This window comes from Pteronotus mesoamericanus, unplaced genomic scaffold (assembly GCF_021234165.1).
Source record: "Pteronotus mesoamericanus isolate MK-2021 breed Mesoamerican mustached bat unplaced genomic scaffold, CSHL_Meso_final contig_73, whole genome shotgun sequence".
NCBI classification, from domain to species: Eukaryota; Metazoa; Chordata; class Mammalia; order Chiroptera; family Mormoopidae; genus Pteronotus; species Pteronotus mesoamericanus.
Window position 1 is genome coordinate 16896897 of NW_026555245.1, and position 13598 is coordinate 16910494.

At 39.9% G+C, this 13598-nt stretch overlaps 1 protein-coding gene across 1 annotated transcript in view; it reads right to left on the bottom strand.

Annotated features, from left to right (window-relative positions):
• PGM5 (phosphoglucomutase 5) overlaps positions 1-13598 on the bottom strand; it is a 168894-nt gene that overhangs the window by 37874 nt on the left and 117422 nt on the right. Inside the window, exon 9 of the mRNA XM_054583054.1 lies at positions 11505-11688. Within this exon, the coding sequence (XP_054439029.1) occupies positions 11505-11688 (184 nt within the window). The remainder of the gene's footprint in view (positions 1-11504; positions 11689-13598) is intronic.

Consider the following 13598-nt stretch of genomic DNA (forward strand, 5'->3'; position numbering starts at 1 on the left):
AACAAAAAGAAGCCATCTCTGTTCCTGGCAATTCACCATTCTGTGATACTAGTTTTGCAAACAGTATGATATTTCTAGGATTCATTCTTTGAGCAACCATTTTTGAGTAGCTGTTAGGGATCAGGTACAAAGCCCTGAGTATATAAAGGCAAAGACACAGTACTTGTTTTCCATAAGCCTGAAGTAGTTGATTACAATAAACAGAAACCATTTTCTTAACCAGCATATGCTGCTGGACAAGTGAATAGTTAGGAAATTCCAAATGAAGCAAAAGGAACAATTCTCTACTATCCAGGAAAAATGATGCATCAAGTTATGCTCAGACTGACAATGAAGCCCCAAAGGTTTGACCACTGTCTTCCATGTTTTCACAAACTCTCCCGAAGCTGCTAATTCTGTCAAAGCCTGCTTTCCCATTGTCACTACCTATGGCACATGTGAGTTCATAATTCATTGCTCAGGGCCATGGGTTATCTATAGATTGGTTAAAACAGTATCTAAGACTGGAGCCCTAAATCACCCATCACTGCAAATTCCAAACCACTTGAGGCCACCTCTTCTGATGACCTCACAGGCTTAACCCTTTATGTAATTCCCCTTACACAATTAACCCCCCAGATTAGTTTACAGCCAGTGAGAGGTATTTTAAAATCCAGATCATAACAAACCATCAACATGCATTACCTGCTTGTAACTAAGTCTTTTTTCAGTAAAATCATATTATTTTTTCCTAAGGGCAGCTGTATTTTTGGCTGTACTTGCAAGAGATATGTTAGAATCTACATCTGGTAGCCTGGAATAGATTTTGCAGTTGAAAAGATGATGAAGGAGTAAATAGCACACACTGACTGGAAATAATCCAACATCTTCTCTCTTTCCTAAGGGACCAACCAGGAGATCTTAATAGAGAATCCATGTTGCTTTGTGAGACCTCCAGGTGAGAAACACAATTCTCCTTTTACATGTGAAATAAAAAATGTTTAGCCCCATCCCAGTTCTGTGATGCAATGACCCTAGTTCCATGTCTGTTGAGTGTCACTTTGATGTGTGAATCGTTATATTGGATTGCTTTGGGGTCCACATGCGTCCTCCAACAAATGTAATGAATTTGCAACCTGCACATGAGCCATGATCTCTCCAGCATGTATCATTACCTACCAACAAATAAAGTATGAGGCCAAAGTCACCACTGACCAAGACTTACCAAGTCTCTAAATGCTCTGTAATTCCAACAAAAGAACAGCAATAATATACTTCACTTTTTTTCATTGTTAAACCAGGGGCTGGCCATACGGTTTGTCAGTGAAATTTGACATGACATTTGTTTTTATAAATCGTTTTATTCGAACACAGCCATTCCCATTCACTTATGTAGTATCTATGGCTCCTTTTGTGTTATACCTGCAGAGTTGAATAATTAGGACAAAGGCTCTCTGGCCCACAAGGGCTAAAATATTTACTGTTTGGAAATATTTACTGTAAGAAAATGTTTGCTGACCCTTGGTATAAACCATTACATTATCCACAATGTGGACAACTTACTTTTCAACCCTACCCCAGAAAACAAAAAAATTACCATCTACCTTATCAAAATCCCAGTAGAGAGAAATTATGAAGACTGGTTTTAAGGGTGTCCAATTCATCCATTCCCCTAAATATTTCAGCTTATAGCCATAGATTAATCTGGATATATATTTGGCACAAATCAACTTACTTCTGACCACCTACTCACAACATAAATTCACCATTTTATATCCTTATTTTTATTGCAGGGTCTTCAAGGCACTGTGTTATAAAATGCAATTTTGCAGTCACTATAGGAATATTGCTGGAGACTATATGAAATTCCACATGAGACATTTCCACAAGAGCCAAGTGTTAGGAAAGCCTTTCCTTCCCTGAGGTACTGGTATATTTTTGTCTTTCTGACAATAAGGACTTTACAACTAACCAGAACTCCCTTTTCAATATGGCTGCCAGGACACTTAATGCCAAAATTGAGGTTCAGCCCAACTAGATCCTTATGACTTGCATAAATGTACATTTTTCTTCTTCTGTTCTTAACTCTCTACACTTATTTATATCTTCCCTAGTCTTGATTTCTGTTTCTTATTTATATTCTAACAATTTCATTATGTGTGTTTTGGCTGCCACAAATCCTCCCAAAAAAATCAAGGCCCAATGCAAATGAATAAAGTAAGTTCCCATCACAGTCTTGACCCTAAAGCATTGAAATTGCTGAATTATGTTTGGGGTCCTTCATTACTGGATAAGCTCTGGGAGGCAGAGCTTTATGTTCATTGTTGACTATTTATCCACATAGCCTAGGACAATACCTGGCACACTGTAGGTTCGACAACTGGAAGGAGCACCAATGGAAGGCCTTCTTCCACATTTAAGAAGGATTCAGAGGCCAAATGAAAACACTTTCATATTTCCCATCAGTGAACTAGGGCTAATGTATTCACCTTGAAGGGCATTTGTGAGAGATCAGTATATTTCTATTATTTAGACACATCATCATTATGGCAGCTGTTTTGTATCTTCTCATCCTACATTTTTAAGGCAAGAGTTAGTTTTGACTAAAAACAATTGAGTTGGGCCATCGTAGGTTTCTGTCCCCAGTTATGTGATCTTAGACAAATCATAAGGCCATTAATTGCAAACTTTGCTGGACATTGGAATCAGCTTGGGGAGGTCTTTAAAAAATATTGATACCTGACTTATACCCCAGACACGTGATTTATTTGTATGAGTGTGACTTTGGGCATCAGAATTGTAAAAGCTCTTCAGCAATTCTAATGTGTAAACAAATGCGGACACCGTTGCAGTGGCCTGTTTTCCTCTGAATCACTGGCTTCAATATCAAGTGACTGGACTATATTGCAAGTCAGTCTTAAAGAAGATCCCTTTAAGAGCTAAGATTTCATGCATATATTACCATTGGACTGGGATCTTAGGAGGCCCATACACAGGGGGACAATAAAACATCATCTTGCTGAGTTCTGAAAGCCTCCTTCTTCAGCAGGAGAACCATTAGAAGTATCTCCTCTTGAGCCATCTGACACTAATTGTCTTTAGCACAGTCTCCTAAGGAATTCTTGAAGCAACAGTGAAGGAATGCATGATGCCTCTGCTGCCATGGCAGCTACAGAAGCTGAGATGTCCCAAATGACACAACAGCCACAAGCTTCAAGAAGGAAAAAAGATGCCCTTATGCGTTAGAGGACACTGTTCATTATGGGGTGGGGTATCCAAAGGGAACTTTGGTTCCAAGCATTTTTCTTCCCTTTGAGTGCCTGCAGTTGCATGCCTTGGTGACAAGGGTTTTGCCCACCTGAGCTTTGTCACAGTAAGGAAGGATTATTAAAAGACTATGCATCCCTTGCAGGTATCTCCACACAAAAATCTTCCACTTGGCTTCCAGTTATCTCTGCAGCATCCCTTTTTCTCCCCAGATATCCCCCTCTATGTTTTGCTGTTCATGGAGTCAGTTTGGAAATGATACAGAAATAACAGTTATAAAATCCAGGCTTGAATTCTGGCTTAAGCCAGTGACTTTGAGTAAGTCACTTAAGCTCTCTAAGCCTTAGTTTCCTAAAATATGGGTGAAAAATAAAATAGCCTGGCTTATTAGGTTTTTGTGAGCATCAAATCAGAAAATGTAAGCTTTGAAAATTGTAAATTACTATATAAATATTATTTTGTTATTATGTTAAAGCTTTTAATGAAAATGGTGCTAGGCTGTAAGTTGTCTAACCTTCCAGATTTTGCAGAAGATTGTTAAATAAAGCCTAAATGATGATGGTTTGTGGTGCCATGTACATACTATTTATTTTTAAATTAGGCATAAATAAGATGAATTTTATTTTAAGAACTTTGTCATGCCCTCGGAAATCACTGCTAAACCCATGGGTCTGTTACCTCTTAGCTTCTCCATACCTCACACGGAACTGACTTCTTTGGCAATAAAATACTTCTTCCAGGTTGGTCAATTCAGGCACTTAAGGTCCTAAGGAAGGCCCTTAGAATCATCCAGGTCACTTTCTGATTTTACTGAAAATCAAGGGCAAATTAATAAACTTGCTCAAGGTAACACATCCAGTAAATGGAGGAGCCAGGACTTTAGTCTAGGTCCTCTGACTGCAGGCTCACAATTGTAGGTTGAACCATATGAAACTGCTGACGAACATACATTACTTCTCATGTGAAATATTTGAATAATATCTTATAGGATTTGTATGGTCCCCAAAATTAGCTCAGAGCCTTATGTAGAGTAGGTATGCCACAAATGTTTGATAAACATATGTTGATTCTTTTTTAAAGCCTTTGTGTAAATCAATACAGGAAAACCTGCAAGTTGCTAAATACACAGAGAGCTGCCAGATGTTAGTCTGGAGACTCTAGGACATGTTGCAGCCAGGCAGAGAAAGAGGAACTGTACATCACCAACAGTTATTTGGCAGCATCTGACCTCGTCAAATATAGACTTAGGAAGACTTCCAGAGGAAAACAGCATATGGCCCTGAAATTTGGTACGATGTCGCATATACAGTCAGTCGGCCACACCAGGCATATAAACCTGGAGACAGGACAGAGAAAGACTCTGTGAGCCTAACTCAGATGTTATCTCCCACAGGAAATCCCAGCAATTTATCTGGAAAGCTTCAAGGTGAAAATATTGCTGGGTAACATCTGCACCATATTTTGTAGACGAGAACATGCAGTTTGTATAGCAGAAGATTTGGATTGGACAGCCATATCTCTCCATGAAAAAAATTACTTAGAATTACCCATTTTTCTTTGTTTAAGTCATAGTTAACAGCGAGCGTGAGTTCAAAAGTGGTTGAGAAGGGCAGCAGCTAGTTCATACCATGCCCTTACATAAATTACAAACACGTGGACCAATTACAGGACCGCATCCTTCCTCTCGGCTGGCTTAACTTCAACTTCCCCTCCCCCATTAGGCCAGTGTCTTTGTGCAGTTCACTGGCTCTGCAGCTATACCCAGCTGACCTTTTCTTGGGAAAAATTCTCATCCATCCTTTTTTTACAATCAACCAGCACTCTTGGAAGCCAACAATTGTAAATAATTATCTGAGAGAAATCAGGGTCCAATGGCTTCTTCAGTGCACTTTTCAAACATCCATCCAGCAAGAACCATATTAGGTGATGAGAGGGCCACTTGGACTGTGAAGATTACTAGTTACTTCTCACGCAGATTCCAACTATCAACTTTGGAACAGCAGAGCCAGGCCATACACATTCCATTTCCCCATGTCTTTGGTCAAAGATGACTGCTGACCCCTGTTCACTGAACACCAGCCCCAGTGCTGGGACATGCTGCCTTCAGACACTTCACCCAGACAACAGCGGCAGCTACCTCCGTTAGCTCCTGTGATCCTAGGCAACTTTCTCCTTTTATATTTTGTTTACTGGTTATAGTCACCCACCTGGCTATACAAAGACACTAATATTTCAGTAGGAAGTGAATGTGATACCATTCCAGAATGTTTCCATTCTTAATCACACATTTTAGAAAAAATTCCTAAAGCAATCAGCTTAGGTCAAGAGAAGGTAACTTGTTATAACTCCAATGAATCATAAGCAAAGAAGTAAGAACTTCCCAATTGACTAGAAACAGTATATCCCTCTATCTTCAAATCAACCCAAAGGTCATTATAAAACACCGAATACATGTTTGGTCCTCAGAAGACAAATAAACAATATCATAGAAAGAGTAATTGTTAGAAAAAAAATTAATCTATGGTTTTCAAGGTGTCCTATCAAGAAGAGGCCCAGTTATCTTTATTTACCATTGCTACAGTTTTGTTGAATGAGCACTGAAGTTGAGAATCATAATCATAGGTATTACAATATCCCACTGAGAATGTTATTGCTTACTAGAAATCCCAGGTCTTTATCTGGAAAGCTGAACAATGGTGTAACTACATTTGATTAAAGAAAAGCATGTAGTCTAATAAGGTGGTTTCACCCGAACCAAGTTCCAACTCATTCTTCAGTGCATAGCTTAAATATCACCTCCCCAAAGAGAGCATTCCAGAGCCCTAGTCTAGGTTAGTTCCCCCTGATATGCCCTCCTAAATAAATTCTTTCCCTGTAATACCATTCAACAAATTGTATAGCAATTACAAGTTTAATGTCAGTTTGTCCTCCCTGCTAGACTGTGTGCTGTCGTAGCCTTAATGCCCAACAAGCTGACTAGCATACAGCAGTGTTTGGTAAATAGTCATTGAATGGACAAAGGTATGAATGAATCAAACTTCAACTGCCTTCACCATGTACTAAAGTAGGGAAGAAATGTATATTTATTATAGATTCTTTTTCAACATCACAACTCGCAACAGAAAAAGTTTTTAAACCCAGATTTAATCACAATATACATGTAATAGTAATACCTTACTCCCTGAACATTTCTGTTACTCAACACAAGAGGACTATTTGTAGGTACTAACCTTCAGATTTAACTAAATTCTGTAGGTATATAATCACTATGACAAAAATGATTTCTTAAATTCTAACTCTAGTACCTCAAACCACACTTCAGCAAGTGGCATGTTACCAGACAAAAATAAATGGTTAATGACAGGTTCTCAGTTGGTTCATTGATTAGAGTGTGATAAAAATTGAAGGTTGAAGTTGAAAGTTGACCAGTTAGCTGTAAATAGAGTAATCTGCCTGGAGCCCCAAGTTCTCCAGCTGACAACATTCTGTTGTCTACATCTGATGCCTCCAGAGATGAGGCCTCAATAAATTCTTCTATATCTGTCTGCCAGGGGTTGGCAACACCACAGTATATGTTATTAGAGTACCACATGCCAGACTAAAATGTGATTTCAAGATTGTCAATTCACTTTATTATTTGTAGAATACGGAAATTAAAAAATGTAGACACCTTCCTGCATATTAAAATTACAACTACAAGAAAGTTGACTTCAGAATCAGTCTTCAAAGTGATTTTTCTCTGAACTAGTTTCAAATAGTTCTTTTTTTCCAGGTTGAGGACAACATCAAAATCTTTTCACACAACCTGCATGAGTTGAAGAGGTATTAGTAAGCTCAGAGTTAGCCTGAAATAATCAAATAGATTTGGTTTCCCACATCAGCTAATTGGTATGCATTTATTTTCATAAGTTTTTAAATATCAGCTGAACTATTACTTGTCAATGACTTTAGCACCGGTAGAATTTCATGATTTTTGACCTTGTTAAGTAGAAATTCAGGAGTTGGATGAATCATAGAGACTTGGTTTCTTCAATTTTGCTCCTGAAATGTCAGGTTTTCTCATTTGAAAGTTAATTTTCAAAATGTAGTATATAGTTCGGGATCAAAGCCCACCACAGTGGCTATACATCATCAACCAGTGCTGGTGCCATCCTCATACTGTCCTTCACAACGCCGAGGATGGAGTACACCGTCTGTCAGAACTGGGAGAATCTCATAATTGTAGCACACTGAGCGATGACTCCAGGAGATCAGGCTCCAAGGAGAGGATGGGGAGGATGATAGTAAGAGATATTCTGGGTACTGATCATGTCCCTTGGGCTATATTGATGGTGGGAGAAAAAGAGTGCTAGCACCACAGAAAGTCTGGGTGTTTGCACAAAGAATTCATCCCTGAGGAAAGAGTCACCCATCAGACTTTAGGGAGTCACCTTATCGTCCCTCATCTTTCCCAACTCTTTACAAGGCAAAAATTGGGAACTTCTTAAATCAGTCAGCAGTTTGGTCACACGGCTCCCTTACTCTCATAATAGCTATTGGCTTATTTTTCTTACTCATGTTTGAAGAAACCATCACCACTCATTTATGTGCCTAGATTTTACCTGAAAATAAACAGTGACATATTCTCATGGGAAAGGTAGAAGGACGAACTGCAGCTGTTGAACCATGCCTCGATAAATTGGTATTTCTAAATCAGAGTCTCTCTTGGATCCTGTTTAATGCAAGGCACACATTAAGTTTTCTCTTGGTGTCCAAGGTCACAAACATTCAGACATTTGGAGGCAGCCATAGTCCATTCCATGAGAAATGACAGGCCACAATGAGGCCAGCGAGGTCCCTGGGAGTTCACGTCAGGAGCTGAGTACTTCAGGGGTTTCCTTCTTGCTCCTTGAATGACCCCCACAGGGTCTCACAGGCAAGATGGATCTTGCTGAACATTTCCACAGCAGTGTGCTTAGCAGTGGGGTCGGGGAGTGTGGTTTATCACCAGAGCGGATTTTAATTTCATTTTGGATGAAGAGCCTTTTCTTCTTTACCTCTTGAGATATCTGTGAAACAGCCTCTCCCCCCGCCCCCGCCACAGTTTATTTCCTGACTTCAACCTCGAATCAAGGACAAAAAGGAGACTGAGCTGCCTTAAAATAAAACCTTTTCCTTTCTGAAGCAAGGTAGGAGAGTAGGTGGCATGGGAGGGGGACATAGGAAAGGCAGAAAAATGTGACTTTGAATCAATTCACAGTTACCTCAGAAACTGAAGAGGCCTTTCCGTATCTTTACATAACCCCCTGCAAAGCTGTATGTTTTTTTTCCTGCTTTTCTTATCATATGTTTCATTAAATGCCAAAACCCTTCTTTCCCAGTGATCCAATTTTAACATAATTTATTTCAGTTAACCATTTATTAGTGTTTATTATATGCCAGGACTTTACATGTATTATCTCACAATTCTCAAAGTGGTTATATGAGGTAACCACAATTACTGTTCCTCTTTTCACAGACAAGGAGAGAAAGGCACAGGGAGGTTGAATAACTTGCTTAAGATCACTCAGTGAGGAGCTGGCAGAGCCCAGATTTAAAGCCAAGACTTTTTGCCTTCAAGCCTGTACATTTTAAACACCACTCGCACTTTTTCTGCAAACTGATATTCAGACAAGTGGAGGATTCTGCTAAGCAGGAAGGAACTGGTATTTCTCTACCATCAATGGGTGCTGGCCGCTATGCCTGGGGGCTCCCTCCTCAGTCATTCTCCATAATCCTAAATGGTAATTATTACTAGTGTCACCAGTCCCCACCACTAAGTTGACATTCAGAGAAGTTAAGTACCATGCCCAAAGTTACAAATCTAGGCGGTAGCAAAGCCAGCCTTTAAACCTGTGTCTAGCTGACTCCGACACAAAAGAAGGCTGGAGAGACCATAGCCATGTGCTTCCCACAGCAATGTTGCATGAAGTGTGCCCTAGACTCAACTGTCCCTGGAACTGAATGTTGACAATTACTGCCATCCCAAGAATGCTGAGATGTGGGCCTCTGTAATGGAGGTTTAGCAACAGCCCTGCAATGCAGGAATCCCGCCTCTACGCCAGCAGCGCTGACTGTGGCAAAAGAACCACCTGCGACTTACTGGCAGTGGGGAAGAGAGTTAACTGGCCTCTCATAACCCGTACTGAGCCAAACCTAGACCTACAGAGAAGCTCCCGTGTGACTCAGGGCCACTAGCTAATGAAGATGTCACTCGGGTCCTGGAATCTGGGAAGATGAACAACCTTCCCAAGTACTAGAGAAACTCCCAAGAGCAGGTCCTGGTAGCACTTATCTTTGTATGGCCACACTTAAGCTCAGATGAAAGAGTGGAAAGAAAAAAATATCAATAAATTAGAGTAGAAATGGAAACCTGTATTCAGGGTTGGAAGGGAGGGGGCATGGAATAAATAAATGTCCAAACTTGAGACCCAGCTGAGGAATTAGCCTGATGTGAACAATTACGGAAAGCCAGGGGAAAAGTATCCAAATGCTGAGTGTACTGAAGAAGAAAATGGTAGAGTATTAGCGGATTTAAGAGCAAAACAAATGAGCTCAACAGACAAGCTTTGTACGCATAGACGAAGTCCAGAGCCCAGTGCTGACTAGACGATCCCTTCAAGGAATGGTGCTCAGGCCTTCCTCAGGGCAGGGGAGAAACCTCCCAAAGATACTTTAGAAGGCACATATTTTAAGAATTCTAAATTTTACAGTAATGACAACAAAATGAGCCTTGGCTTTGGGAAAAGTTTATTCTAAGGTCCCTAAGTAAAATGGAAGTGGAAACACGGTACAAAACTGAAAAAGATTATCCAAGGCAGAGAGGCTCAAAGAAGCCATGTGCTGAGCTCCTGACTTCACATTTCCAGGGAGTCACTGGGATTATTTTGGAGAGAATTCAATCCAGTCAAGAAAGCATCCTGGAGTGAAACAAAACACAGCTACAAAAAAATGTATGTTGTACTCCCTGTGTAAAGGCTAGCTAGGAGCTTTTGTGTATTTTATTTCATTCCATTTCTGAAACAACCATGAAACAGATATTTTGCAGATGAGGACGAAACTGTGGTGCAAAGAAATCAAGCAACTTTCTGAAAGTCAGACACTAACAAGTGTCAGGGGTAGAATTCAATTCTGGGTCTTTAAACTTCTTAACCAGTATTTTCTCCATTACCTTAGACCTTTCCAAAGTAAAATTGTAACCAATTTGTCTGGCCATAGAGAGCCTAGAATGAAAGGCTGACATTCTGACAGAAGAAAAATCACCATAAAACTAAGCAGACCAGAGAGAGAGAAAACCAAAAGAGTGAAAGAATGACATTGAGCTTTGGAACATTTGCAAATCATGGTATCTTGGGACAAAAAGTATGAATGAAATACTGGTCAAAATAAAAACAGCATTATTACGTTAATAAAATACTATTACACTTAGTCCCCTCAAAACATACAGCTTCTGATTTGTTTTGTTGTGTGTACTTGATGAAGAACTATAAGAAGATAAGACTTTGCAGATTTTAGAGAGAAACTTCTCTTAACATTACTCGGAGTACTTACTTAGACTATAAATGTTAAAATTTACTCTGAGAGTGGTCAATATTTGCCATAGACAATAAATAAACAAAACTGAGCAGAAAAATAATTGTATTAGCTTTCAACTTTTATACAATTCACAAAAATGAGACCATAATAGAGGTTGTGTTTAATTTTGCTACTTATCTATGGTGATAATAATTCTCAACCCCAAATCTTCTTTGAGGTTTTGTGGGGCAAATTTTCCAATTGTTTCTTCCCCTACCAGGAGTAATAAACCTGTCTCACTAACCTCCTATCATTCCTCAATGACATAAGGTAGTAAAAGGTGAAACATTCCTGCACCTGAGGGTCCCGAGGAAAAGGATCTTTTGCTCTTAGAAACAACTGAGTCCATCACCAGCAATGGCTACCACATAGAGAGCCTGAAGGCTGCAAACATTTCAGAAGGAAGAGTTGGGTCTATTGGCCCGTTAGTTCCCAAGTGGAAAGAAGAATGGACAGAAATTCAGGGCTTCATGTTCTAATCTTACCCTCTGTGACTTACTACGTAGGTAACCCTCACCAACGGCTTCCCTTGCTCCTGGATATAGGGTTCTTATCTATAAAATAAAGGACTCCAAATATATCATCGCTGAAGACTCTCTAGCTCTAGGATACTTTGGCACCTGGCTCTGCCTAATAACCTCTTTTGGTTATTTCTTGGCAAGTACCTGTTTCTTGGTCACGGTGCCATCCACAGGGTCCACGTATTCAAAGCTGTCTGTCTTTGCCACACTGTAGACATGGCTCCCCACTGCAAACTGCTGGCCGATGAAGGACTTGTCTGTGACCAGCGCCTCCAGGTCCCTCATGATGTAGTATGTTGTCTTGGGCTCTAGCCCCTCATAGTCGAACCTGGTTGGGGTGGGGCAGGACACAAGATGAACACAAACCTAATTAGAGAATGAGAAAATAAGTGAACCTCTTAAGGTCATCTAATCATTGGTTTTGTTTTCATAGAAGAACCACACAGAAAAGTGCCAACTAGTCTCCCGTCTTCCAACTGGCTCTTAACAATCCACACGCTAGCCAACGCAATCTTGTAAAAATCAAGTCTTGTCACTCCATTCCTTTAAATTCCTCCAAAAGCGCCCATCACATTGAAAACAAGGTTCAAAACCCTAACCACAGTCTCTGCGGCACTGGGGAATCTGGCCCTGCCCACCTCCTCACTTGCCTTTGTCCCACTTTCTCCCTTGTTCCTTATGCTCTAGCCACACAGCCCTTCTCTCCAGTCTTCAGACACAATTCACCCTTGCCTGCCTCTGAGCCTTTGCCCTTGTTGTCTGTCCCTTTACCTAGTATCTTCTTCCCCTGGCTACTCAAAGAGCTGGCCCGTTCTCTTCCTTCAGTTTTCAAACTTGGTGTCACCTCCAGAAAGTGATCTTCTCTGAAGGTCCATCAAAAATAGCTTCCCCCCACTTCTCCCCTCCCTCATTACCCTTTATATTTTCTTTGGTAGTTATCCCAATTTCTATTTACCTTGTTTGTATATTTGTTTATTACAATATTTCTTATCTGTCTTTGCCCACAAAAACTGTAAGCTCCCCAAAGGTAGAATCCTTACCTGTTCTGTTCTCGGCTGGTTCTGGTAAATAGCAAGTGTTTCATAAGTAGTGGAATGGAAGGTAGGAAAAAGGGGAAGATGGAAGGAGAAAGATGAATCAAGAGAGAAAAAGCGAGTTCGACATACCATAAAACTCTTGGAAACTTGGAAGAAATTTCAGCGTTTTTCCATTAAAAAAAAATCCTCTTAGCCAAGATCATCAAATATCACAATGGGGCTGAGGCGTGATTAGAAAAAAAAAAAGTTTAAAAATAACACCTATCTCATTTCTTGTTATGGAGGTTAAATATAATAATGGATACCAAGTATAGTAGTTGGTATCAGACACCAGTGCTTAAAGCTATTAATTAGTTTTATTTTATTCACTACCATAAAGAAACTGTAGGGTCTTTCCAATGTTGGATGGTTTTTGACTTAGATCTAACAGCATAGCCAGAGTGTTCTGTTTAAGAAGCAAGCCCTGGCCTCGGTCAGGTAGCTCAGTTGGTTAGAATGTCGTCCTGATACGCCAAGGTTGTGGATTTAATTCCATATCAGGACCCATATAAAAATCAACCAATGAATGCACAAATAAATGAAACAACAAATTGATGTTTGCTTCTATCTATCTGTCTATCTATCTATCTATCTATCTATCTATCTATCTATCTATCCATCCATCCATCCATCCATTCTATCTCCCTTCCTCTCTGTCTCTGAAATCAAGAAGAAGGAGAAGGAAGAGGAGGAGGAGAAGAAGAAGAAAAGAAGAAGCAGCAGCAGCAAGCCCTTAGAAGGGCAGCTGTGCTCAAGTGACAGTGTTGGGACCTCACATTTGGGCTCCCTGTAACACAGAGAAAGAATGAGTTTTCAGAGTGAAATGAAAGAAGGAAGATCAGAATAGTTGTTTCTACTTTTTCCACCCAACATATTTTAAGTAAGTATCAGGATATTAGCCAAAATGGAGAACATGAAATAATATCATGTCTAGCAATATGTCCCCTGCACCTTTATCCATGTCTTTTATTTTCTCTCTCCTGCACAAGGTGTGTCTTCCCCAGCACTGGTGTCTGATGCCAACTACTGTACTTGGTATCCATTATTATATTTAACCTCCATAACAAGAAATGAGATAGGTGTTATTTTTAAACTTTTTTTTTCTAATCACGCCTCAGCCCCATTGTGATATTTGATGATCTTAGCTAAGAGGATTCTTTTT